General features: G+C 44.2%; 2 protein-coding genes across 4 annotated transcripts; both read right to left on the reverse strand.

The window, feature by feature from the left end:
* Positions 1-1,657: 1,657 nt before the first annotated feature.
* Positions 1,658-6,948, reverse strand: GSTM3 (glutathione S-transferase mu 3). The gene is made up of 8 exons (XM_072644268.1): positions 6,575-6,948; positions 5,778-5,853; positions 5,057-5,121; positions 4,817-4,898; positions 4,627-4,727; positions 2,766-2,861; positions 2,572-2,682; positions 1,658-2,082 (listed from the first exon to the last, which is right to left on the reverse strand). Exons 1-8 carry the CDS (start codon positions 6,608-6,610, stop codon positions 1,987-1,989), a joined length of 663 nt encoding a protein of 220 aa, XP_072500369.1. The 5' UTR covers positions 6,611-6,948; the 3' UTR covers positions 1,658-1,986.
* A 5,250-nt stretch (positions 6,949-12,198) lies between these two features.
* LOC140527373 (epidermal growth factor receptor kinase substrate 8-like protein 3) lies at positions 12,199-26,751 on the reverse strand. Of its 3 annotated transcripts, XM_072644266.1 has the most exons (9): positions 26,623-26,693; positions 26,000-26,063; positions 18,271-18,429; positions 17,878-17,962; positions 17,557-17,621; positions 17,133-17,207; positions 16,164-16,315; positions 14,790-14,889; positions 12,199-12,832 (listed from the first exon to the last, which is right to left on the reverse strand). In XM_072644266.1, the coding sequence occupies exons 3-9, from the start codon at positions 18,379-18,381 to the stop codon at positions 12,650-12,652; spliced, it is 771 nt and encodes a 256-aa protein (XP_072500367.1). In that variant the 5' UTR covers positions 18,382-18,429; positions 26,000-26,063; positions 26,623-26,693; the 3' UTR covers positions 12,199-12,649. The 3 variants fall into 3 exon arrangements, with proteins under 3 accessions (XP_072500367.1, XP_072500366.1, XP_072500368.1); XM_072644265.1 differs by lacking the exon at positions 26,000-26,063 and having other exon boundaries at positions 12,526-12,832; positions 26,623-26,751; XM_072644267.1 differs by lacking the exons at positions 26,000-26,063; positions 26,623-26,693 and having other exon boundaries at positions 12,526-12,832; positions 17,878-17,994; positions 18,271-18,359.
* Between the last annotated feature and the right edge of the window lie 283 nt (positions 26,752-27,034).

Below are 27,034 nucleotides of genomic sequence, written 5' to 3' on the forward strand. Positions count from 1 at the left end.
GGATTGAAGTGGGGAGAGACTTGAGGCAGGCAGACTGATCAGCAGCTATTGAAATAATCCATTTGACTTGATAACTAGAGTGGAGGCAGGGTTAGAGGACAGAAGGGGGCAAATTCGAGAGATGAAATCTTTCCAAGAGGCCTTGGCAGTAGATTGGATAAAGGAGTAAGAGGGAATGAGAAATGAGGGGTGCTTTGAAGCCCAGGGATGGTGCTATCAGTGCTCCCTAAAATTTCTACCCTAGCCTATTTCCAGTTATGAACCCTGGATTTAGAGTTGCATGTGTTTGCAAATGACTGTCACTTCCTAGCTGAGTGGCTTATGAACCTTAGTTTCCTCTCCTGTAAAATGGGAGTGGGAGTAGTGGTGAGAATGAGGCAAGAATATCTTTAAGGTAACTTCCAGGCTTTGGAATCCCATGCTCCTATGGGGAATAGGAAGAATGGTTCCTCTCCCCCAGCAAGGGAGGCCAGAGGCAGGAGGTTCTGGGATAGGAAGACCATAGGCCTCAAAAGACCATCCTTGGTGCCAGCTCTTCTAACCCTCCCCCCTCAAACAAAAAGTCTCCCTTCCATCAGAATCCTCTTTGCCCTCAGCCTGCTCTCACTAATTAAAAGCCCTAGCCTAGTTCCTTCTTTCTTTTGTAGTTTTCCTCCCTTCTTTGAATGCTGCTGTTGCCAGGCTGTGAGGCCCCTAGAAACAGAGAGGGGAAGGCCATGAGAAAACAATGGGGCCTGAGGGTCAGAGCTATCCTGAATAATTCAGTAAAAATGGAAGGATTTCAGGGTGACTTAGCATAGGAAAGCCTATCAGAACTCAGAAATTAATGATGTTGACCATAAAGTTCAAATTTCTCAGCCCACTCAAGGTTCTGCATACTAGCACCTGCTGTTTTATCATGCATATAAACCCACTCTTCTAGCCAAACTGGTCTGTTCTCTGTCCTCTGAATACACTTTACACTTTCTGCACCCTGCTGCATCATTTTCCCCCTGCTTAGAGTGCCTGCCTCTCCCTTTCTTTGCTTATTGAAATTCTATCTGTTCTTTAAGGTCTAACTGAAATCCTACATCCTCTTACCAAGTCAGCTGGTTGCCAGCTAATCTCTTCCCCCATCCCCCTCATCCCTTTGAGTGTTAGTTGATAGGAGGTATGACTTTAAGACCTAAAGGAATGTCATTAATGGTGGGATTTCAGACGTTACAGATGGCAGCCAGGAGGACAGGCACTCCATTATATCGGACCTAGCTGGGTTCCTGTGAGATCTTTCCTCGCTGGGTTGTACCTAAGTGGTCCGAACAGGAAGAGCTGGAGGACAGGGGCAGTGAGACTTGAACAGAGTTGTCCTCTCTCTTTTGTTTCCTATTTCTCCTGCATATAGCTTGTTTGTATAGATTTTGCTTGGGTTCCCCACTAGACTGTAAGGTCCTTGAGAGCAGAGATCACCTTTTACTTTTTAATGTTTTCCCCTGTGCACAATACCTGGTACATAGCAGGTGTTTAATAAATGTTTACTGACTGACAGCAGGAAAGGTGGATAAGGGTCCCAGAGGAAGAAGTCTCTTGAGTATCCAGTTTAACTGCTCCAGTCCCATTCCCTCTTCACCTGTTCCTCCTGGGGTGCTTCTCCCCACAATCACTGAGATGGACACATAGCTCACACAGATTCATGTTTATTTTTAATTTCCAGAGCAAGTTTGCAAGGTTGCAGGAAAAGATGAGGGAGGTGGGGGGGAGGGAGTGAGGCCCTTCTTCCAGCCCCACTGCGATCTATCTGTCTTCCCTGCCCTCGGGCCGTTCCCCTGCCTCAGTGACCATACCTCCCCCTAAACCAACGCCAAAACATGGGGAGCAGGCTGGAGGGAGACACAAGTGTGTTTCAGAAACAGCAAGGGCAGGGCCTGGGGAGCCTGGCAAGCATACCAGGTCTCTTGGAGCAGAGAAGGGCCTGTGGAAAGCCCCTCTCCTGCTTGGGCCTTGGCATAGCTAAGCTCTTTTGTTGGCCCATTTGGCCATTTTGTTATTGATGGGCAGCTTGTAGAATTTGTCCGAGCGCATATAGGCTGCGATCTTCTCCAGCGCCTTGGGTGGAACAAGAGGGGAAAATAAAGTCAAGGCCCTGACCTCCACCCAGAGGGCATGCTCTCTCAACACAGTAATGAACACCTCCTGTTGATGCAGCACTTTTCATGCCATACAACACTCTAGAGTAGGTAGTGTGAGTATTATTCTTATTTTACAGATGAGACAGAGGCTCAGAGGTTAAGCCTTCTAGTCAGATTTTGTCTTTCACTGTACCTCATCTTTCTCTCCCCCCAAAAAATGACTACCACATGCCCTTACCTACTCAATTTCAAAATCCCCCTAGAGTAACTAGCCTCCCCTGTCTCATGCAGACTACTGGTAATCTACAGAAACCTGGTTTAGAGAAAGGGAACCTTTTGTTCAGGTTACCTCCAGAGACAAGGATAAGTACTGGCAATCAGGGAGAGGGGGCTGGCTTCCTAGGGTCCCAGGCTGAATAACAGGAGGGAGTCTGGCATGAGCAGACAGGAAAAGCTGGATCTTTACCTCAAAGCGGGCAAGGAAATCCTTCAGATTTGGGAATTCATCCAGGCACTTGGGTTCAAACATTCGGTTCTGGTCTAGGACATCATACATGAGGAAGTCCACAAAAGTGATCTAAGGTGGAAAAATGTCATAGATTGAAAAGATCTAAAGTTCCTAGGGAGCAAGGTCCCTCCCTTCCTTCCCCCGGCTCCTACCTTGTCTCCTGCAAACCATGTCCGCTTTCCCAGATACTGGGAGAACAGCTTCAGCTGACCTGGGAGCTGCTCCAGGTACCCAGGTTTCAGATTCTCCTGAATCAGAGGGAAATAAACAGTCACCATCCTCACTACATTGCTTTTTCCTCGGGATCTCCTCTCAGGGACTAGGACCATGAGCTTTCCCTTGTGCCTCCCCTAAAACTGCTTCTCTTTGCTCTAAGGAGGAATGAGAGTCTAATCTCCTATCTTTGATAGCAAACTGCCTTTTCCTATCACCATGTCTACATTTTTTTTCTTTATGAAATCAATGACAGGGTTATAGTAAGAACATTGCCTTGGGGTTACCTGAAGGATGACTTAGCAAAATGAATCTGGGGATGTGGGTGGTGCTCATTACTGGCATCAGGAAATAGCTTGGTTGGGGATGAGGTACCCAGCCTTACTATTATACAAAAGGAGCTGGGAACTTTAAAAAGTATCCCTTAGATATACCATGGGCAAGTCACTTAGGTAGCTATCATAGGTGGTATAGCAAAGAGTCCAGGACTTGGAGACAGAAAGATCTGGGTTTGAAACTATCTCAGGCACTTACCACACTGTGTGGCCGAATCACTGAAGCACTCTCAGACTGTTTCTTCAAAGATAAAATGGGGGTAATAACAGTGCCTACCTCAGAGGGTTATTATCAAGATTAAATGAGATAACATGTAGGTTCCAATCCATGATGATGGTGCAGAAATGACAACCCCACATTCTTACCCATTCTATTTTAAAATGTACCCCATCTCCAGAGTAACTAATCTACCCCATCCACAAAGACTGATCATGTGGGATGGGGAGTGCTTCATACAGTGCCTGGCTTATAATACTCACTTAATAAATGCTTGCTGACTTGGGGACCCCACATTAGGAGAAAGGGGGCCTTAAAATGCTATATGATACTAGCTATTATTATGCACTTTCTGGACTTCAGTTCCTTTTTTATAAAATGAACAACCTCTAAGGTTTCTTCCACCTTTAAATCTAAGATCTTATAATAGAATGGCTGGCCACCTAGAAGGTGCTGGCTTTAAAGGAAAAAAGACAGCTGATGCCAAGCAGACAGCCTCCAGGAATGATGATGATGATGATGAGATTCCAAGAAGCTGGGTCTCTAAGGAAGACCTGGCTAGTGGGTATGAGTCAAATAACTAAAGTGGATAGGGGAGGGAAAAGAAGGATCAGGAAAGGGAAGGATGCCCATGGCTAAAACCACTGGGGCCTCCAGGGCAAGAGGCTGGAAGGTCAAAGGAAATATCTGCTGCTACATTACTGTAAAAAAGCCTGAATTTCATCCAAACTTTAAAGAAGTACTGCAACTTTATAAGACTTTCCCGTGTTTCTTCTTTTAAACCCATGCCTTTCCTGTAGTTTAGAGCACTAAAAATCTCATCTCATCTATTCCCCCAATATTGTGTGCTTGTTTCCCAGATAGGGGAAAATTTGTAGCCCCTTCCTCAGTGGAGCTAAGGAAAAAATCCTAGGGGGATCATGGCATTTTCTTGTAGGAACAAACAGCTGGGACAGGGAAAGTGAGCTCATTACTGGGTTACTTCTCCCCAGAAGGTGTTCTCTCTTTACAAAGATGAGGGAGCTGATGCTTGAGTGTGGGCCTGGACATCTCAGAGTTATCTCAGAGTCACCTCAGAACACCTAAGAGCTGCAACTCCTAGGTTGGCCTTCAGGTCTGAAAGCCCCTGAAACACAGGTATCAGGGAGACAAATTCAGGAAGAAGGAAGCCTTTGGCACCCACAGACCCTGCTTCCTATCTTTACCCCTAGTTTCTCTCCCATTCCAACCTATGTAGGAGAAACTCACGAAATCTGGGCTGTAGCTGACCCGAACCAGCTGCATACGGAAGTCCATGACCTGATTCTCCAGCAAGTCTACTCGAATCTTCTCTTCCTCAGTCTCACCACCTGCAGGTGGGTGGAAAGAGGACTTACCCTTATCACCCCAGCCTCTGAGAATTTGGGACTTCCTTTACTACCCCTCTACCACAACTTACACATGTTGTGCTTCCGGGCAATGTAACGCAAGATGGCATTGCTCTGGGTGAGCTTATGTTCCCCATCAATCAGGTATGGTAGCTGCAAGAGTAGAGAAAGGTCAGTGAAACAGTCATTGATGGTCCCTGGCACTTCTGCTCCAGGGCCCCAAATCTCCATGGGGCCCCACCAAGCCCCATACAAGCCAAGGCCCAGAAAGACAAGAATTTGGGAGCACCTCCCCTGATGCAGACACTTACATTAGGGAAGTCCAGGCCCAGTTTGAACTTCACGTCCAGCCACTGGCTGCGATCATAGTCAGGAGCTGTGGAAAAGGAAAAGCAGTAACCCTAGACCTTCTGGAAATTCTGGCCCCTTCTCACCAAGACCCCACATGGGAAGGTTCTCCGGGCCTGAGAGAGGCAGAGTAATGACAGAGAAGCCCAGGGCCCCAGATACCAGTCTGCTCTGCTTAGAAGGTATCTTGGGACTAAAGTCTGGGAAAGATGGGCAGGGGTGGGGAACCTGTGGCCTTCTAGGTCCTCAAGTGCAGCCCTTTGACAGAATTCAAATTCCACAGAATGAATCTCCTTAATAAAAGGATCTGTTCTGTAAAACTTGGGACTCAGACAAAAAGCCGCACCCAAGGGTTCAGAAGGCCACAGGTGGCCTGGAGGCCTCAGGTTCCCCACCCCTGATAGACTCTCCCTTGTGCGTTAGCCATCCTCACCAAGACTGCCTGAGAAGCTTCCGGTAGGTCCAAGAAGCCAGGACAAAGTCTAAGGCTTTAACTCCACAGACCTAGATTTCTAATCCTGCCCTCTGGCTAGACATCATAGATCAGCAACATCTTGCAAAGAGCCATTTTTAACTTGGGCACCTTTGCCAGTTTGCAGTTGCTGCTGGCCTTCTTTCCTGGCCCCCTTGTGTTCTGTCTTGGGCTCTTTGCAGGCAGTCGAGCTCCCTTCTCCCTTAACTTACCATCCCCACAACGGTACAGCTTCTCCTCATAGTTTGAATCTGTGTATTCCAGAAGCAGGCGGATGGCATGGGCCAGCTGAGGAAGGGGAAGACAGTGGGGTTAGGGAGTGGAGACGCCCTCTCAGTGATCATGTTTCTCTCTTGGCACATCCCCCAACCACTGCGCTGAGGCATAAGTTTTGGGGGCCCTAACTTCTGGGGGTAGAGCAAAGGGCGCCGACGCCCCCAGGCTGCAGCATCTGCATTCTTCCTCCCTCTGCTGGGGCACAAACTGAGCCAAAGACCATCGTATGAAATGAGAGCCACCAAAGTTTCAGCGCAGTTTTAAGCTACCGAAAGTGAGGTCAGTCTGCGTAAGGGGAATGGTGGCAAACTGAGCTAGGAAGGGCTGGTGGTTAGCAGGAGAGAATAGGGGGAGAAGTGGAAATGAATTGTGGCCCTTGGTAGGAAGGACCCCCCAAGAAAAGCGCACGGATATCAAAGGCAGAAATGCACTCGCTAAAGGAGGCCATCTGTTGCGCTCCGGTCTCCCTAGACCCTCCTCAATCTGATTTTGCCCCCTACACCGAACCCCGAAACTGCGTGCTGCAGGAGAGGGGCAGGTCCCTCGAAGGGCCGGAGGTTGGGCAGCAGTTTGGGGGTCGGTGGCGCGGGAGCAGCCGCAGGCCGCCGCGCACCCTCCTCCAGCTCTCCCACCCCCCCAGACAAAGGGGCACGGGGCTCAGCGGCGGGCACGGATCGTTGGGTCCCCCTCCCCGCTCCCCGCGTCCCTCCCCCAGGGTCGGGAGAGCGCTCACCCCGCGGATGTCCCAGTAGCCAAAGATCATAGCCATGTCGTCAACAGGGTGGATCAGGTAACTCTGAATTCAGGCTGGGCGCGGGGGGAATTTATCTCCAGCTCCAAGGGGGCAGGCCCAGTGGGCAGGAAATGGGCAGATCTAGGCTCCTCCCTTTCTTCACCCCCGCCTCCTGCCCCAAGCTCCAGGCCTAGGCCGAGCCCGGAGCTCGGAACGGGCCTGTGTGCGGGCTCCCAGCTGCCCAAGCCCTGGCACCGCTGAGACCCTGCGGGTGCCGCGAGTTTCCTTGGCCGTGCCCAGACTGTGCGTGCGCTGCCTGTGCGCCTGCGGGCACGTTTGTCCCATCCTGAGCTCGAGCCTCCTGCCCCTCCTCCTTGGGACAAAGCTGCTCCCCGGTCTAGGCTATCGTACCCGCCTTGGCACAAGTTCAGTCCTGGAGTCCCGAGCTGGGGCACGAGAACATAGTCTGTGCCCGGCACTGTGCAGAGGGGCAGGCGGTACAAAAAACAAAAGGCGAGTTCACCTTCCAGTAGAGGAGACAGCGTGTAAACCACTGCTACATTGACTTACCAAGGTGCATAGACCGTGTCCATGGGAGGCAGTCTCAGGGAGGGCAGTAGCTATGGAAACCTGCACGGATGGGGCTGCACCTGGGTCTTGCAGCCAGGAGGCGAAGACCGAGAGAACAAGTATTTCCAGAACCCGGGAACAGGATTTTTTTGATCAGGAAGACGTTGATTCAGGGTGGGAAGTATAAATATATGGGTTTTATTTTTTATTTTTAATTGATGGAATAAGACAAGCATTTCCTTAACACAGTATAAGTAAAAAAAGAGGATTGCACATGAAACCTCAGATCTGTTATGTACAATTTGCTATTCCTTTTAAATATGTAATAAAGCTATCGTGTAAATTTCATTTTTTCCTTTTGTTCCCTCCAACCCCAGAGATAGTCACCATGACACACAAATATGTATATATGTAAAAATCATTCTGTACATACTTCTATTTATTTGTTCTTTCTGATAAATAGCATGTAGGTAGCATCTTCCTGTAGAGGTCCTTTGTAGTTAATTTGGGTATTAAAAATTGTCAAAATTACTTATTTGCTCAAAGGTGTTCTTAAAACAATACTGCTGTTACTGCATATAACATTCTCTTCTTTCTGCCCATTTTGCTCCTTATTATTTCATTCGAGTCTATTCACGCTTTTCTAAGATCATTGAACTTATCATTTCTTATAACACAGTAATATTCCATCACAATCATATACCACAACTTATTCAGCCATTCCCCAGTTGATCAGTATCCCTGCAGTTTCCAGTTCTTTGCCACTACAAAGAGAGCTGCTATAAATATTTTAGAACATATAGACTCTTTTCCTTTTCCCCTAATCATCTTGGGAAACAGACCTAGAAGAAGTATTGCTGAGTCATAGGGTGTAGGCAGCTTAATAACTCTTGGGACGTAATTCCAGATTGTTCTACAAAATAGCTGGATCAGTTCATAGTTCCTCCAATAGCGAATGTGTCCCAATTTTTTCATGTTCCTTTCAAAATTTGTTGCTCTCTCCTTCAATCATTTTAGCCAATCTGATAGGTGTAAAATGATATCTCAAGGTTGTTTTAATTTTCATCTCTCTAATCAATAATGATTTAGAATATTTTTCATATGTTTACAAATTCATTTTATTTTTTTATCTAAAAATTGCCTGTTCATATCCTTTGACTATTTGTCAATTGGGATATGACTTGTATTCTTACAGATTTTACAAAGTTCTTTATATATTTGAGATATGAGACCTTTATCCGAGAAACTATAAATTTTTTCCCCAAAATTTACTTCTTTCTTTCTGATCTTGGCTATAGTTGTTTTAGAAATAGGTAAAAAACACTGGAACCCTGGAAGGAGTGTACTGGAATCAGGTTGTATAAGCTCCTGAGACTAGTTGTTAAATTTTCAATGTGGGCATTTGCACTTCAGAAATTGGCAAACGCTAAAACGCAGGGCTTGAATTACTGCTTTATTGATTGTCTAGACTTAATAAAGTGATGGAGAAAATGTTAATAAGTGCATATTAAATTTCAATGTTTCTGCTTTTCAGAAAACTGGTTATTGAGTATTAAATATTTACCAGCAGACTCCTACCTAGAGATGTGGTTGTGGGAGAAGACATAGGCAAGGATGAGAACTTCAGGTTAGAGGCAAGATGACAGACCAAAATACATGGCAATCGGGAAACCATTGGTGGGGTTAGAACCCCCAAGATAGTTCAGAAAGACTGAATAACAATACTAGCATATATCTGTTGTCAACCATTTACCAAAGGTTTTGTCCAAATAAACAGATAGATTAAGTTTCCTCCTTTACCAAAGGCTTGCTCAATAAACAAACCATGGAATTGACGTTAAACAAGGGTTTAATCAATGAACAAACAGTCAGGCTTATATGTGCTTGTACAAGCTTATTTATTTTCATTGAGCCAGAGAATCAGTCAGAAAATAATTTGGAACTCAGAGGTAAAAAGCTGAAGGAGACCCCTTTATACTCTTAGAGCAATCTCTACTCCTGTGTCAACCAAAATACAGTCTCCATGTGTGTTAACCATAATATGAGAAAGGAATCTCTTAAGGTAGATTATAAATATAATAAGTGTCCAAGTGTTTACTGAAATTATAGATCCAGTATATCTATGTTTTTTCTATTATTAACATGACATACCATACCATGCCATGCCATGCCATACCACGCCACATAACACAGTACAACATAGCATAGCATAGCATAGCATAGCATAACATAACATAACATAACATGTATGCAAGATACAAAAAATCCCATTATTCAGGATAGTGTCCGGTTCAATGTGTCTTGTCCTTGACAATCACAAACAGAAGAATGCACCTAGTTAGCTTCATTAGATCTTTTAGTTGCTGACGAAGGGAGGGGCATTTTGAGTTCACTTAGAGAGCAAAGCAAAGGCCAGGGTGCTTCTTCTAGTAGATTAGTTCAGGTTTTGGCCCTTATAGGGGCTCAAATGATCTTGAAGGATTATCAATGTATATATATATATATATACATACACATATACATGCACACACATATATATATACACACAAATCACTAATCCTATTTGCCTCAGTTTCCTCATCTGTAAAATGAGCTGGCAAAGGAAATGGCAAACCACTCCAGTATCTTTTGCCAAGAAAACCCCAAATGGGGTCATGAAGAATTGGACACAACTGAAAACCACTGAACACCAACAGTATATATGTATATATAATACATACCTACCAACATATATGTATGTATATATAGATACACACACACACAACATACCACCCTATATATGTGTGTGTATCTATATATACATATACATACACATGTGTATGTATTATAATTTTAAGGTTTGCAAAATACTTTATATGTTTCCTTCATTTGATGCTCAGGCGGATCCTGTGAGATAGGCGCTATATTATTAAACTCCTTTTATACATGAGGAAACCGAATCTGAGGCTAAGTGACTTGCTCAGGGGTTACACAGTTAATCAAGTCGCTGAGGCTGGGCTGGAAATCAGGCTTTCTGACTTCAATTCAGGCAGTATATCAGATAGGCCCCTTAGTTGCCTCAGAGTCAGAAAAAGAGAGGAACAAGAAGTAGTTTTCTCTCTTTCTGCCCCACCGAGATTTGGGGACTGGGAGCAGGTGAGTCTTATTCTGAAGACTTTAATTTTACTTAAAACAGAGAGGGGAGAGAGTGTGGGGAAAATATTGAGGAGCTAAATGTCCAAGTTCCAGCTGCACATATGACTCGTGTCTCCTTTAAAACTTATCAAGCAGCTAGAACCCTGTATCATCATTTTCCATCCCTGTTCTTTTCCCACATCCTTTTTATCTCCAATGTGTAACCATTAACCTGTTAGGGCTTTTTCCTAGATTAAGACAAGACAACAAGTTTCTAGTTGTTCTTTATGTTTCACATTATTATGTAAACTGTGATCTGATTGCGATCCATGTTTTTGAAAGACTGGTTTTACTTAGGTCTTTCCTTAGCTTTGACTATGTTGCATCTCAAATTCCACTATTTTCTCTACATTGTTAGGCCCCACTTTAGGTTTTTTGGGAGGCAGTGGGGTGCATGGGATTTGGAATCAGAGGGCTGGGTTTGAATTCTGGATCTACCACTCACTACTCATGTGACCATGGGCAAATTGTTTACCCTCTCTGGGCCCCAAGGACCTCCTCCCAAAAGAGATGCTTGGGTTAGATGACTCCCCCTTTTCCCCCTTCCTTTCCAGCTTTAAATCTATGATCTTGTTGGCTTTCTTTCTTTAAAAAGAAAAAAAGAAACTTTATGGATGCCTTCTGTTTTTATATCTCAATCATTTTTTAATTATTGTTCCTCATTTCTACTGTGTAGAGCCCTCCCTTGTAATAAAGATCAGTTAGCAAAGTAGTGACTGAGTGTGACTGGGTATCTAATAGTCTGCACCTGGGGTTTTTGCCCCCTCTACCAACAGGAGGGAGATGTGACTGACCCATCTCTGTTGTCTAGGACCAAGGTTGTTAATTTGCTTTTTAAAAACTCTTTAAATGTTCTTTGATTTTATATCATATTCATTTCTGGCTATACTCCTACTTTATTTTTTTGAGGGAGGTGGAGGAAAACATTGACCTTGTGAAAAATGGTTATTAATAAACAATATCTTGGAGATTCAGAGCTTTCCCCAGGCCCCTTCATCCAAAGTCCTCATTTTAAGTTCAGTTTTTCTTCAGAAGGACATTACTGATCATGAGATTGCATTGACTCTCCTTATCCAGGTCAGCCCTCACCCAAGCTGACAAGTAATTTAGAGTAAGGTAGGGAAGCCCATTGTCTTCAACTCATGCTTGGGTGGAGATAGATTCTTTAGTCCACAGAGCTCAAATTGGGGGAGGGGTCTGATAAAAGAGGTATTTCCTCCATCCAGAGGTGAAATGATGATGCTGTGATACTAGCCCCTCCAGAAGGGGTACATAAACTGTGTACTCTAACCACAAAGGAGCTCAGTTCCAAACTGGCTCCCATGCATGGACTCATGCAAGCTGCCCGCTTTGAGAGAAATAAACCCTGACACAATCTAATTCTATTTGTCTTAGACCGAACTCTGAAGGTTGACAACCTACTTTCAAAGAAGGGTAAATAAAAAAAAAAAGTCTACTTCAGATTGAATAGACTTATCAGCTCCTGTTAAGAAACTGAACGGGTCATTGCTTTTGCCTTAGAACTGGTGCTAAGTGGGTCACTTATGCTCCTTAATCCTGACTTCTCCCATCTACCAAATAGGAGAGTTGAGTACTTTATCCCAAAATCTCTCTCTGTTCCATGGGACCAGGATCAGGAGCATCTCTGCAGGCTTCTGGGTGGCAGATTCTTGGTCTGGTAGTATTTTAGAAGCCAGAGTGAGAACTGTATGAACTGCAAATTCCCAGTTCTGACCTACCATTCTTAGATCCAGAGTGTAAGGGGAATACTTATACAAATCTTAATAGTATGATGCCAGTGGCCTAAAAGGTGCAGGGAATTTGTCTCTTTTCTTTGATGTCTTTGAGGCTGCTGAGAAGAAAGGTCCAGATCCAATGGCTGTGATTAGAAATATTGGTTTATTGGGAGAAGTGAGATCAGGGAAGAAGCAGGACGAATGCTTAGGATTTAGGAGTTGGGTACAGGTGAAGAGAGAAGATAAATATAGGATTGAGGGATGGCTCAGGACTTTAGTGAGAGCCAGGAATGAAGACTGCCATCTCTGGCTTCAACCAGAATGGTGAAGGTGCTTGACTTGATTTCATATGGCGATGAGTCAAAGGGGATGGGAAGGAGGGTAGGAAGAGGTCTTCTGGCTATGTCTGGGCCTAGAGGGCAGAATGAGGAACAAGGGGGCTAAATTGCAAAGAAGCAGATTTAAGCTGATGTCAGGAAAGGCTTCCTCAAAATTTGAGCTGTCTCAAAGCACAGTGAGCTGCCTCAAGAGGCAGTGAATCCCCCTCCCAGCAGGAGGACCACTGGGCAAGGAGCACTATCAAAGGTATTCCTGTTTAGGCATAGGCTGGATTACAAAGCCCCTGAGGTCTCTTCAGCCTCTGAGATTTTAGGGGTTGTGAGACAAAGTAAAAAGTAGGGGAGGTAGACTCTGGAGGAGAAGAATGGGAGTGCAGACGTGGGAAGAGGGATAACTGAGTTCCTCCAATCAGCTGCTGTATTTGGTCATTAGCATCATTCTGAAAAGGAAAGAGAATATGAAGGAGACCTCATGGTGGTACTTCTATGGGTGGTAACATAGGTATGGTGTATGTGTGTGCGCGCGCATCTGATGTTATACAGTTGTATTCAGTGTTACTCTCAGAGCCTGTATCACCAATCCCTCCCCATCCCCAAAGATCCTCAGGGGTTTATGACTGGGCCCTGACAACAACAGCAGACAATCTTACACTGTGCTGGGAGGTGGGGAGGGCACCTAATCACACTCCCGCCCTGTACACACACTCTTATAGTAATAGACCTAGATCTAGATCCTGTCTCCCAAGGGCTGGCTGGGTCACTCTTTTCTTGAGGATCTTGTCTTTCTGGGTTGGTGGGGATTGCGATGGACTGGGATCTCATACAGGGGTCTGGATTAGTAATTACTCAAGATAAGCAACTGACCTCTAGTTCCCTACCTTGTGCCATTTTCAGTATAATTCATGCCTACTATGAAACTTATATAGGACTCATGTTTGTGGGAACATTTAGAGGGCCTGGGGCTGAAGGGTGAAGGTGGGAGAAAGTCAAGCAGAGTTCTTGGGCTTCCAGGATAAGGGCCAAGGTAATAGATGGGTAATTCCAAATCTGTCTGATGGCCATGGGGCTCCCTAGGCTGGGAACATCTCTCTCCAAGGTCAGTAAAGGTAGGAGAATAGGGCCTTAGAGATCTGGTCCCCTGATTCAGTCTTCTCAGCACCTGGGAGGCTCGGGGGAACTGCATCTTCTGCCTCATTTCTTCTCCCCCCACCATGTATAATGATGGGGGTCAAGAAAAGGGCAGACAGAAACATAAGGGATGGAGGCCCTTGATGGGACGGCCTGAGTTTTTGATTGCCAAAGTCCCTCTAATTTTAAAATTTCAGAAACCTTTCTGCCTGTCCTGCAGCTGGAAACCTGGCTTCTTCCCCCCTGCCAACAACTCAGCAAGGCAGATAGATGAGGCTCTTCATGTCTCAGCTGCTACACTGTGGTGGTAGGGGAAACCAGCTGAGGAGGGTTCAAGATGCATGGGGCAAAAGACAGCTTGCTTCAGCTCTGAGAACACTATCTGCTTGTCTCCCAGGAGGACGGCACTTAGTGTCCTTAGAATACAATGATGCTCCATTCAAGGAAGGAGAGATATAGGAAGGGAGGGTCAGGGCCAGAGAAGAAGAAAGTGAGAAAGAAAGATAGGTAGGGGAGAAGGAGAGAGAGAGAAGTCATAGGATTCTAGATTCTAGCTAGAAAGCACCTGAGTGGTCACTATCATTTTACAAATGAAGGAAACTGAGGCACAGAGAAATTGTAAGTAGGAAATGGAAGAACTTTGAACCCAGGTTATCTGACTCCAAAGCCAATGCTTTGCTCTTCAACCACAGTGACTCGCAGTGCTTTAGGGATTCAGGCTCCAAGTGACTAACCCAATACCATTTTCTCCAGGATGGTGAAAGACCTGTTCCCCTCTCCCCCCTCTCACCCCATCCCTGATTCTTGAGGAGATAGTTTCCTAGAGGGAGTTAGAGTCATGGGTCTTAATGGATGTGAATGGGATCAGGGGAGCAATCCTGGGTTGCTGCCAGGCCACGGATCCTGGGTCACCCAAGCACAGACCCCTTCACAAAAAGCAGCCATCTATATCCTCCATCCCTGTCATTCTACCTCTTTTTTCTGCACCAATAAGCAGACAGAGAAACAGGCAGAGAGATCCAGATGTATACATGTATAAGCACATGTAAACACACAGGTTAATATGCAGCAGCCAGAGAGTTTGACCCAGGAAAGTAGGAATCTGGTCGACTAGTATGTCATAGAAATCTGGAGAGCCTAGGCTGAGACTTGGGTAAGAGGGACCTTAGGTAAGGTCTGGTACTTGTGCTCCCATTCCTTTCTCCAGGCTTGAGGGGCTTCCTCCCTGCCCCACCCCCTAACCTCCTGCAGTGCTGAACTCTTACTTACCTGGAATGGCTCAAGATGGGTGATTTCAGGGAGTTGCCAGCCATCATAAAATGTGGGTATATAGGCCGGAGGTACAGGTTCGTGTTTTGGCCAAGAAGTCCTGCAGAAAAAGGCTGATCTTAGTATTTATGCTACCAAACTGGCCTTCTACTGGAGGGTCTTTGGGAAGATGTCAGTTCCTTGTTTAATAGGGGACCCAGAATGTACCCCCCCAGAGTCCCCCAGAACAGAAAAATGCATTAAAGATGCATGTCAAAGCACCAGGGGAGAATCAACAAATAGGGAGAGGTAATGGGGTACAGTTGAAAGAGTTCTGGATTTGGAGCAAGGGGATCTAAGTCTGAGTCCCATCCTTTGCATTTACTGTCTGTATGACAACAGGCTAGTTGCTGAAAATCTCTGGGCTTTGGTTTCTTCTTCTATAAAATGAGGGACTCAGTCTAGATCAAGAGTTCTCTGCTTTTTTGTGTGTCCTGGCCTCTGTTGGCAGTCTGGTAAAATTATCGACCTCTTCTCAGAAGAGTGTTTTAAACACACAAAATAAAATACATAGGATTATGAAGAAAACCAGTAATAACGAAAAATGATCAAAACATGAAAAAATCAAAGCCAAATTCACAGATTGCAGGATTAAATCTTCCAGTTCTAAATCTATGATTCCATATAAACAAAAATGTTCATTTCTGGGGCAATATTTGCCTATAATCTGTGTATTTCTTTTTCTTTTTTAATTTTTGTAGGCAATTGGGATTAAGTGACTTGTTCAGGGTCACACAGCTTTTTAAGTGTCTGAGGGTGGATTTGAACTCAGGTCCTACTCTATTCAATCTATGCATTTCTAAATGCCCTCCTTACTGTGTCCTATCATGTATTATTTCAGAGTTTCTGCAAGAGATTGATGGCAACATTTTTGTCCTTGTTTCTGAAATCAGACATCATGAAGATGGACACCTCCTCCACATACTCAGCAGAAAAAAATGTGGCAGAAAGTTATCCTAAGTCTATCTCACTTTGTACCTAATTCATTAGGAACAAGTTGGATACATTTCTGTCCTTGAGGTTGGGGAGGAAGGGGGAGGAAACGATGAGGCAATGTGGTTTTCTCTTCAGCTCTGAGATTCTATGTTTTTACCAAAATAAGCTTTAGGTCCCTACCTAAGTTCCTCAGGGGAGGAATTTGGGAGTCCCAATGTTATGGGAAAAAGAGTCAGGAGAACTGGCTGCCACTAATTAGGAGTGTAATTTCATTTCTATGGATCTGTGCTTCTTAATCTGAAAAATAAGGCAGGGGAGGTGGCCTAAATTATGCCTAAAGTTCTAGGTAGAAAATTCTAGTGTTGTGGTCAGAATGGAATGACTGGGTCTGAGTCTCACCGTGTTATGGTCCAAGCAGTTCCTAAGTCTTTCCAGTAGTCAATGTGGTTTGGTTTCAGGTTTGTGTTCAGCAACTTTATGGCCCTGTCAGTCAGTAAGGGACAGTTTACCAGTCTTGGTAGGGTTTTGTAGTCAGGACAATAATAAGTAACCTAGGGAATGGTAGAAAGTGTAGGAGAGAGTATTAGTATTAGTATTTAGTATTAGTGTAGAAGAAAGTATTAGTATTATTATCTTTGCCCCCCAAATTAGATTTCCTTGAATTTGTTCCTGTTTTAAGGGTCTGGGCCTGTATACAGGTGGGGAGATAGCATGCTATGAGGAGCAAGTGGGTACAAAAGTAGCATGAGAAAGTCTGCCTTCCATGAGTCTTAATTCTGTTTCCTCCTCTGTAAGATGAGGGGGTCACTCTCTCCATAACTCATAAGGTCATTGTAAGTAAGGCACTATATAAATGCAAGGTGTAAGCATGTCGAGAGGTTCTTGCTCCCCATTTTTGACCAGTCTTTGATCACTTTCTTCCTGGGTCTGCCTGTGAATCCTGTTGGCCTTATCAGATTCCTCTCTCACTTCTAGGGGTTCTTGGGATCAAAGACAATGACTTGGTTCTGTAGCTTTGTCCAGCAGTGTGGTCACATTTTTTTTGCCAAACCAAGAGTTGGTGTGACAAAGGATACTCTCTTTGCAAAGATTCCTTAAAATGACAATTTCTTTTCTCAAAATCAACATTGTTCTAGAAAGCTGAAGATTTCCAGGCAAGAAGCAAAGGAGCATGGGAGAGGGAATAGTATCCTGTCTGCCCTTGACCTCCACCCTCTGCCCTTGCTCATCATCTTCTAACCTCAACTGCTTTGACTTATTCAAATTAGCCTTCTGTCCTCCTCTTTTTTGGACTTCGGTCCTTCTCCCACCACCTCCTCCTTCTATCACACTCACTGCCCACTGCCTGCCCCCAACCTTCCTACTTACGTATTTCAGAGACTCAAAGAAGTCCAAGACTAATTCTCTGACAGTTGATTGGTCCAGGTAGCTGCTTATCTTCCCCTGGGGACACAAAAGCGTATTTCTCCCCACCCCCACCCTATAGACAAATACTCCAGAGACAGAATGGAGGAGCTTCAGTGCCATTCTCTTTTTGTGAATGGTTAGAGAGGGGAACATAGGAGTATTCTGGTTGACTTTGGAGTGGAAAGGGTTAACAGAAGCTGATTTTGGAAAGAGGGTTAGTACTCATAATGGAGGTTGAGGTTGAGGTGGAATTGGATTTGGAAGGAGGAGGGTTAGAACTCATCATGGGGGTAGAGGTTGAGGTGGAGTTAGATTTGGATTTGGAAGGGAGGAGATTGAAAGAAGAGGTAGGCTCTAGGACTCTTCCCACCATGGGCTGACCTACCAAGAGGTTGAAGGCATACTTGATCTTCTGGAAGTAGTCTATATACTGGGGAGCTGGGAGCCATACTGTGAGGGGGGAAAGTGATGAATTACACAGACAAGTTTCCAGGCAAGTTTCCTGATCTCCTTTCCCCATTTCTGAGTGTACATTTCTCACCTCTAAAGCCTTATATCCAGTCCATTCTTCTGTGCCTCCCTTGAAGGCTTGTGAGAAGCAAATAAAATGCATGCAAGGGGCTTTCTATATTGCAAAGTGTTTTATAATTTCCAGTGATAATTACCCTTCCTGAGGGTCCCCACCATTGAAGACCTCAGTACTCACCCTTTGGCTGTTTTCCATTGTTGACTTTTTCTTTCACTTTTTTCACAAACATAATGATATCATTCTTGACATGAATCAGGATCTCCTGTACCCAGGGACAAGCCCACTAGGTAAGCCCTTGAATTTGAACAGATAGTTAGTCCCAGCCCTGCACTCTGCCTTCAGGATCTTCCCAGTTTTGGAAACTTCTAGTTTGGTTCCCCAACCAGTCCTAGCTCAACCTACAGCCAATGAATGCCTTTCCATCCCTTCCCAGCCTCAACCCTTGTTCTCTTCCCAGGAAAGGAGGAAAAGGTCCCTAGTGAGTTAGAGGCCTTTCTTTGTTATCTTCCCTTACCCCACCCTTTACAATTAGTTTGCCCCAATTTGGAGAATCCTCTTTTGGGTTGTTACCATATCTCTTTTTGGGTACTGGATCTGTCTCTGATGAGGAATCTTAATCATCTGCTGTTCAGGATACTTTTTCAAGTTCAAAGATTGGTGCCTGAAAAGCTTAGAGTCCATAGAGTTGATCACCAAAGTACTGGCACGGTCCTGGTTCCAAGTAGGGTGCTGAAACACAGAAAGATTTAAAACCCTACCTCTGCCTTGTTCCTTCCTACTCTTCTGTAGATTAGTTCATGGAAGAAGAGTGGGGAGGAAATGGTGCAGATATGGTTAATGAGCTGGAGTTGGGGATCTTTTCCCCTAAACCTGGTATGTCACCTTAATTCCTATCACCCTTGCTTCTTCTTCCCAATCCTGGCCCTGGAATAGCTTGATGTTGGCCAGTTGGAAATAAGGAAGGAAACTTGTGTTTATTAAGTACTTGCTAAGTGCCACACACTATGCTGAGTGTTTTTACAAATATTACCTTATTTAATCCTCACAAGCACCCTGAGAGATAGATATTATTATTATCCTTATTTTACAGATGAGGAAACTGAGGCAAACAGAGACTAAAGGACTTGTTCAGTGTCACACAGTGTCTGAGGCAGGATTTGAATACCAGGTCTTCCTGACTCCAAGCCTAACTTACTATTTACTATGCTTCCTAGCTGCCCCTAGTTGGCTCAGGCACAGAAGTGTTAACTGGAGGAGACTTACTCACATGTAGTTTTCTCTTGTTATTTAGCATTTCATTCGAGTGATCTGAGCTGAGACTAGCTTAAATCACTTGCCCAAGGTTGCACAGCTTGGTTAAGTGACGAGGCTGGGCATTACACCCAGGGTCTCCTGCACAATTTCCTTTGTGCCTTCAAAATTAGGGGAATGTGTTACAGATGGGGCAGAAAGAAGAAAAAGGAGAGTGACTAGCCTAGAACTTAAGAGGCAGAGAAGTGAAAAGAGCTATTAGAAGTTGGTTGGGAGGCAGTTAAGTGGTACAGTGGATAGAACACTGGTCCTGGAGTGAGGAGGACCTGAGTTCAAATGTGGCCTCAGATACTTGACACTTACTAGTTGTGGAACCCTGGGCAAGTCACTTAATCTTGATTGCTTCGCCAAGAGAGAGAGAGAGAGAGAGAGAGAGAGAGAGAGAGAGAGAGAGAGAGAGAGAGAGAGAGAGAGAGAGAGAGGAAGAAGAAGAAGAAGAAGAAGAAGAAGAAGAAGAAGAAGAAGAAGAAGTTGGTTGGGAAACCAAGATACTCATTTGTGAAATTTTCAATAATCCTAAAAGATTGTTCCTAGTACAAAATGCTATTGAGAGGTCAAGACAACCTAATCCAAATCCCTCAGTTCTTTAGATTAGATGGCCTCTTCCATCTCTTCCAGTCCTGGGATTCCCACGCAATGCTTTCATTATCTTTCATCCATTCTAAGCATGAATCTCTCACCCTTGGAACCTCATATTCACTCCACTCTTGCCCACTCATCTCAGCCTTTCTCTGTTTTCTCATGACACCCCCTTTTGTACTGTGCTCTATGGAATCCCATCCCCTTTCTGCCCTCCTCCTACTTATCCCAAAGTTATAGCCTGTCTCTTCCCTCTATAATCTGGTTCTAAATAAAATCAGGTTCTTCCTGGATTGCCAGTACCAATTTCCCTGCTCTTTCCCTATCCAAACCTCCCTTAAAGGCTTCATTTTCACTCATTCCCCACAATTCAGCCTGGGTGGTGTCACCCAGCTCTTCCTGTGATTTCTGACCCACTCTGGCTCAGATTTCATCACTCAAAAGGCAACAGAAGATTCCACACTAAATCTAGTAGTCTTTTCTCAGTTTTGGTTCCTTTTAATCTCTCTGGGACATTTCCAGACTAATCCAACACATATTTATTAAGCTCCTACCTAGCGCTATGATATGCCCTGGGGAAAAAGGAAAAGAAAAATCCAATGCCTGCTCTCAAGGAGTTTGCATTAGATTTATAATTTGGCAGCATGCTTCCTTCATCGGTTCTGAAATTTTACTTTTTTAGTTTTCCTTCAGTTTTACCAGCTGTCTCCTTTCCAACAACCTCTCTTCTCCTTCAACTCCCTGCCTGGGAATGTCTTAAGTTTCTGTCCCTAGTCACAGGATGAAATGTTTTCTATGTTTCTTTTGGGAATGTACCCGTTACCAGAACTGCTGCTCTCAGCTCTACAATGATGACTTGCAAAACTGCAACTCCATCTTTGACCTCTCAACTACATTTTCAACTAGGAAGAGGTAATTTTGTTTAAAAAGCTTGGATTTTTTAAAAAATTGCTTTTTTTACAACTACATGTAAAAACATTTAACATTTGTTTTTAAAAATTTTGAGTTTCAAATTCTCTCCCTTCTTCTTACCCTATTCCCCCCATGCCCATTGACAAGACAAGCAATTTGATATAGGTTATACATGTGCTGTTGTGCAAAACATATTTCCATATTCATCAAGATGTGAAAGAAAACACAGACAAAAAAACAAAAATAAAGTTAAAAAAGTATTCTTTGAGATTTCATCAGTTCTTTCTCAGGAAGTGGATGGCATTTTTAATGAGTCCTTTGGAATTCTCTTAGATATTGTATTGCTAAGAACAGCTAAGTTATTCACAATTGATCATTGTACAATATTCCTGTTATTGTGTACAATGTTCTCCTGGTTCTGCTCATTTCACTTTGCATGAGTTCACATAAGTCTTCCTAGGATTTTCTGAAACCATCTTGGTCATCATTTCTTATAGCACAGTAGTATTCCATCACAATCATATATCACAACTTGTTCACCCATTCCTCAAGAGATGGGCATCCCTTCAATTTCCAGTTCTATGCCACCACAAAAAGAGTTGCTATAACTATTTTTGTATTTATAGCCCCTTCTTTCCTTTCACCTCCACCTCTCCTTTTAAAAAATCTCTTTGGGGTGTAGATTTAGTAGTACTACTGGTGTTTTAAAGAGTATGCATGGTTTTATATTCTTGTGGGCATAATTCCAAATTGCTATCCAGAATGGTTGGCTCAGTTCACAACTCCACCAACAGTGCATCAGTGTCCCAGTTTCCCCACATCCCCTCCAGCATTTATCATTTTCCTTTTCTGTCATATTAGTCAATTTGATAGGTGTAAGATGGTACCTCATAGTTGCTTTAATTTACATTTCTCTAATCAATAGTGATTTAGAACATTTTTTTCACATGACTATAGATAGCTTTGATTTCTTCATCTAAAAACTTCCTGTTCATATTCTTTGATCATTTATCAACTAGGGAATGACTTATATTCTTATAAAGTTGTCTCAGTTCTCTCTATACTTGAGAAATGAGGAAAGACCTGGATTCTTGTTCCAACTCTGCCACTAATTATCTGTGTGACCTTGTCACTAAGCCCCTGGGCCCTTGATTTCCTCATCTACGACATATTAGATAATCTTGAAAATCTCTTTGGGCATCTTAAGATTCTGTCATTCCATCATTCTCCTGGATGTTCAAGCTATAATCAGGATATTTACCCCTAAATTGACCTCCCAAATAAGTCTACTTTTATTACTGTGATTGGCATTCTCCCAGGTTTTCAGGGTAGAAATTCTGCTGCCATCTTTGACAATTCCCTCTCCTTCATCTTCTATATACAATCAGTGACCAAATTCTGTCCTTTTTTTTTTTTCCTGTATTTGCCTGTTTGATTCCCTTTTCTTTCCCTTCCACTGCCATCATGCTAGTGCATGCAGACTCTCATGATCTCATCTCTAGACTATCATAACAGACTCCTCATCACCCCCTTTGTTCCTAATTTCTTCTCATAACAACTCATAACAACCCTGGGATGTAGGTGCAATTATTACTCCTATTTTACAGTGGAGGAAACTGAGGCAAACATAGATTAAGTGACTTCCCCAGGTTCACATAGCTAGTAACTGTTTGAAGCTGGATTTGAACTCAGGTCTTCCTGACTCTAGACCTAGCACCTGATCCACTGGGTCACCTAGGTCCCTAGATGTTTAACTACATGCACTCTCAATTCGAGCCAGGAAGGTTACCTCCCTGTTTCTTAAATCTCAGTGTTCTTTCCCACCTCTGCACCTTTGTTCATGCTGTTCCTCCTCCTTTTTCTCCTTCCTTACACTGACCTAAAGCCTAATCCATTTGTTAAGGCACAGTCCAAATTCTGCCTCCTCCATAAAACTCTTCTGTTCCTACTCTAGCTCACACAGAGTTAATGTCATGGTCTTCTTTGAGAATGAAGGACAAACACAGCAGCTCCCACTGATCTCTCTCTCTCTCTCTCTCCCCCCTTTTCTCTCTATTTCTCTCTTCCTCTCTTCCTTTCCTTCCCTTTCTCCTCCCCCTTCACTCTTTCCTCTCCCCTCCCCTCTCCCTTCTCTCTCTTACTCTCCTCCCTTCCTTTTCCTCTCTCCCTTCTCTCCTTCACCCCTCCCTTCTCCTCCCCCTTCTTTCTCTCAGTCTTCCCCCCCTTTCCTTCCCCTTCTCCTCCCCCTCTCTTTCCTTCTTTTTCCTCTCTCTCTCTCTCTCTCTCTCTCTCTCTCTCTCTCTCTCTCTCTCTCTCTCTCTCTCTCTCTCTCTCTCTCTCTCTCTCTCTCCCCCATTGCACTTCCCTTTGATTTTTTAGTCTTGTTCTTGAATCACTTCTTCTCTGCCAATGTGGTTTCCCAGGTAAATTGTAAGCTCCTTGGAGACATGGACTTCTCTTGTACTCTTAGGCCAGGGTTGCGATCTAGTTTTCACCGAATCCTAGTTGATTAATTGAATAATTGAATTGAGAGCCTGGCTAGGGACAATGGGATAAGGCATAAACCATAGTCGACATGCACAGGTTGGACGAGATGACCTTTGTGGTCTTGACCTAGTCTAAGATTCTGTGATTTGGGGGAATAATTACCTTCACATTATTTACTTTGACTTCTTTGTTATAGTTCAATGACATGCTGTTAGACCTGCTGAACCTGGCACCCAAAATGAATACAAAGGGAGACATGATCAGAAACAAGGGGGACTGAGAGAGGAGCCAGAGCATGAGGAGAAGGGGACGGAGGAACAGGCTGGTGCTGGCTAAGGGTGGAGGGGACCCTGTGAGGAGAGGAGTGCAAGGGAGAAAGGGGGATCAGAAAAGATGGCTTAGGAAGAGGAAAAGGGAAGTAGGGCTGGGGACAGGAGGATGGAATTTTGGGGAGGCGGAAGGCAGGCCTGGAGACTCTGGCACACTCTGGGACTTACTGATGTGTATTGTTATAATTCATCATCTGTACTGGTTGTGGGAATCTGGAACCAAGAGAAAAGTCATGTCTTTTAGCTTTTCTATTCTGCCCCTGTGATCCCTAAGGTTCCTGTGACCTTTCAACTCCCTGCCCCTTGCCCCTTGAGTCCTTTCCACAGGACTGCTCTCCTCTCATGGACCAGAGAGCAGAAAGTGATGAGCTAAAGGCCTAGCCTGGAGAGTAAGGGTGAAGGGCTGGGGGCCAGGAGGTCAAGAACACCGGTAGGGCAAAAATATGAAGAGATAGAATTTTTAGCCTTTTGTTTTCAAGATTCATTCAAGCAGTCTCCCTCTCTCTTTGATGAGTTCATTTGGAACAGGAAACAGGGAGTCAGGAAGGATACGCTAGAGGATCAAAGCCCTGAGTCACTAACTGTGGCTTAGAGTCAACAATGTGCAGCTGACGCTGTTTAACAACAGTTTAAGAAATATAGATACATACACACACTCATACACACACATATGTATACATATATACATGTGTACATATATACACACATGCATATACACATGCACATACGTATATGGATGCACAAGACAATGCATGCATTCACATGCATATATGTATATATATACACCCCACACACATATATACACATACACACATATTTACACACACCTACTCAACACACCGGCAAATTTAATCTGGATGAATATTTTCTCCCTCACTTTCCTAAGTCTAGAGACAGTCAGCAAAATAACAAATCAATCCCTGAATGGCAATGTTTGCTCATTACTGAGGTCTAAATGCTCACCTTAAAAATCTGACAATAGGTTCTTCTGGACAGGTCCAAGCACAGCCCTGCCTAAAGCCCAGATTTACAATCTAAGGATCAGTGACTAATGAACTGATTGTGACTAAGCATGAAATTCAGAAGTGTTGGGAAGGAGTACAGCAGGCTTGGGGACTAAGGCACGAACTTTCTTCTAGGTCTTTATTTTTTAATCTGAATAATGGAGATTCAATGATGGACTTCTTGTAGGGAAAGAACCTGTGGGGATGTGAGTGTGTGTGAGTGAGTATGGGTGTGTGTATGTATGTGTGTGGCTTCATCATGGCATACAGGTGGCCCTGAGTTCTTAAAGGACTTGCTAGCAGAGCACAAGCTCGGTTGGGTCCTACCAAGTGCTTGGTATATTGATAGGTCCCATGATGGACCAAGACCCAGTCTAGCTAAGTTGAGACTCATCATCAGGACAATCAAACCTGGAAGACTTTTTGGCTTCAAAAATTCTCGAAAACAATCTACAAAGTTGTATGGAAGTTCTGTTCTAGGTGACAGATTCTGGATAGATCCCAACCAGATCACTGACAGATCCTAGAATTATTGAGAGAGAGCAAGCAGAAACAAAATGAGAAATCTTTGGACTTTATTTCCTGTGATTCTTGGGGCACAGAGGTCTTGTTTCATGGAAAGAAATCCTCTGGACCCCATGTCCCAGCAGCATTGTGTGTCTGAGTCCAGAGGGGTTCCAGAGTGAGGCATGAAGAAGTCAGATGCCCTGGCTTCAAATCCCACCTCGGATATTTAATTATATATGACCTTGGGCAAGTCCTACAGTTGAGTTTCCTGATTTATAAAATGAAGGGGTTGAATTAGATGTCCTCTGAGGTCCCTTCCTGCTTCAGCTCTGTGATCTGATGACTTGAATTGATAGGGACTCTTCTGAAAGGTGAGAGATTTAATAAGGGAATGTTATTGGGCTGGGAACAGGGTGAGCAGAGACTGAGAAAACAAGTTGGTTCTGTAGACAGAATGAGGAAGAATAGTTTAGCTAAGAGATTGCTGAGATTGCCATAGTGGACTTGAACCTGGGAATTCTGGAGGAATTCCAACAACCCTCGAGAGCTAAGCAGATCTTCTGATACTTGGGCAAGAGAAAGAAAAAGTGATCAAAGCCTTGGACTCCGAACCCTAAGATTCTTTCTCCAGTAGGCAATTAAATTTCAAGATTATTCCTTCTCCTGGGAGATTAAAGGGAAATGAAGTTATAATCTCTCAGGAGCCTGTAGAAGGTTGTATGCCTTTGAGTATGGACATGATGGTCATAGGACTATAGATTTAGAGCTGGAAAGGACCTTAGGGACCAATGAGTCCGATCCCATAATTTTACAGATGAGGAAATTGAGTTAAGTCTTCTGATCTCATGTTGTTTTGATCAGCCCTAGTCTGATACGTTGCATCTCAACTTGAATGTGGTGATATCATTTTTGTTCCCTTTAAGAACAAAAGACAACAATCAACTTGTAATCCTGGGGAATGATTGGTCTATGGAGATGGAGAAGGAGTCAGACTCCTTTTTCCCCCTTTCCTTTTCTTTTCCACCATTTTCTCTCTCTGTCTTCTTCCTTGTCCTCTCTCTCTCTTCCTTTCCTCCTCCTCTCCTTCCTTTCCTCCTCCTTCCTGTCCTCTTTCCCTCTCCCTCAATCTATCACAGAAACATTAAAGAGTCTTCCAACCAAAATCCTTACCCACTCAACTCATTCAGTCTTGACAAACCAAGGGCCTTCTTCAGGACGATACCTTGACTCTTATCTAGAAAAAGTCAGAGGGACCTAGAGCCAGTCCTTGCCATCTCTTGCCAATCTGAACCCAGACATACCACCCCAAAGCCTAGCAGATTGGAAATGTCCCCTGTGCCTAAATGGGTAGTGCCTCCTATGGGGCCAGTTCAAGTTTATCTCTTAGATTTAAGGTTTCCTGGTGGAGCTGTGTCCATCAGCTAAAGGTTGGTGGATCCCTGGTGCCTGGGCACAGTGCTAGATCTTTGTTGTTTTGGAGTGTTATTTGTTTTGAGGCATACAGAGTTTCCCTCTCCCTCACCCAGAAACTCTGTCTCAGTCCTTGGGATAAGGGATAACCCAAATCTGATGCAGGTCCTTGATGACCATGATCTAACACTTTACCCTATCCTGAGCAAAATTACAAGGGGTCACTCAAAAGAGGCAGGCTGTGAAACCAGAAAGATGGACACTGAAAGCCTTGCTCAGTGTCTGGTTCTGTGATCAACTTCCTTCTCTTCTAATATCTAGGTGTCATCTGCACTCCTTCCCCTCATTCCCTCCCAACTCCAGACCCTCAGTGGCTGTGTTACCTGGAGTCTAGTTTGTTGGAGTCCGTCCTCTGTATGTCAGGCAGATCTTATGAGCTGGATATGATAGAGTGGAGGCTTAGATGGCAGTGATTGAAAACTTGGCTTCAGGAACTGGGATGAAAGATATAAATGAGACCACACCTTGTGGTCTTTGGACTCTCCTGGGTTGGAGAGTACCTGAAGGCTCTAGCTCTCTTTAATCCCTCTCACTTCCTCTTAGGTTTAACCCCGCAGGTCCTTTTCTTTCTGGCTGGGAAGGGAACCCAGTGTGGATCACCTGCCTTCCTTCATTCTCTCCCTCTACTCTTTCTCTCCATCACTCTTTGGTTTCAGAATACTATCCCCAGAAAGAGGATGGGGCATGGGAAGGTTCCCAATTCTCTGGAAGAACCAGGGGACTTGTGATCTGGGT

The sequence above is a fragment of the Notamacropus eugenii genome, chromosome 2, assembly GCF_028372415.1.
Source record: "Notamacropus eugenii isolate mMacEug1 chromosome 2, mMacEug1.pri_v2, whole genome shotgun sequence".
Classification (NCBI taxonomy): Eukaryota; Metazoa; Chordata; class Mammalia; order Diprotodontia; family Macropodidae; genus Notamacropus; species Notamacropus eugenii.

Excerpts from the sequence above, each read along its gene's own strand:
- GSTM3 (XM_072644268.1), bottom strand. The coding sequence starts at position 6,610 with ATGGCTATGATCTTTGGCTACTGGGACATCCGCGGG. Across the intron at positions 5,854-6,574 it reads GCTACTGGGACATCCGCGGG|CTGGCCCATGCCATCCGCCT; the intron begins GTGAGCGCTCTC and ends CCCCTTCCTCAG. Across the intron at positions 2,083-2,571 it reads ATTTCCTTGCCCGCTTTGAG|GCGCTGGAGAAGATCGCAGC; the intron begins GTAAAGATCCAG and ends GTTCCACCCAAG.
- LOC140527373 (XM_072644266.1), bottom strand. The coding sequence starts at position 18,381 with ATGGACTCTAAGCTTTTCAGGCACCAATCTTTGAACTTGAAAAAGTAT. Across the intron at positions 17,963-18,270 it reads AGTACCCAAAAAGAGATATG|GAGATCCTGATTCATGTCAA; the intron begins GTAACAACCCAA and ends CCCTGGGTACAG. Across the intron at positions 12,833-14,789 it reads CCCATCTTGAGCCATTCCAG|AATGATGCTAATGACCAAAT; the intron begins GTAAGTAAGAGT and ends TTTCCTTTTCAG.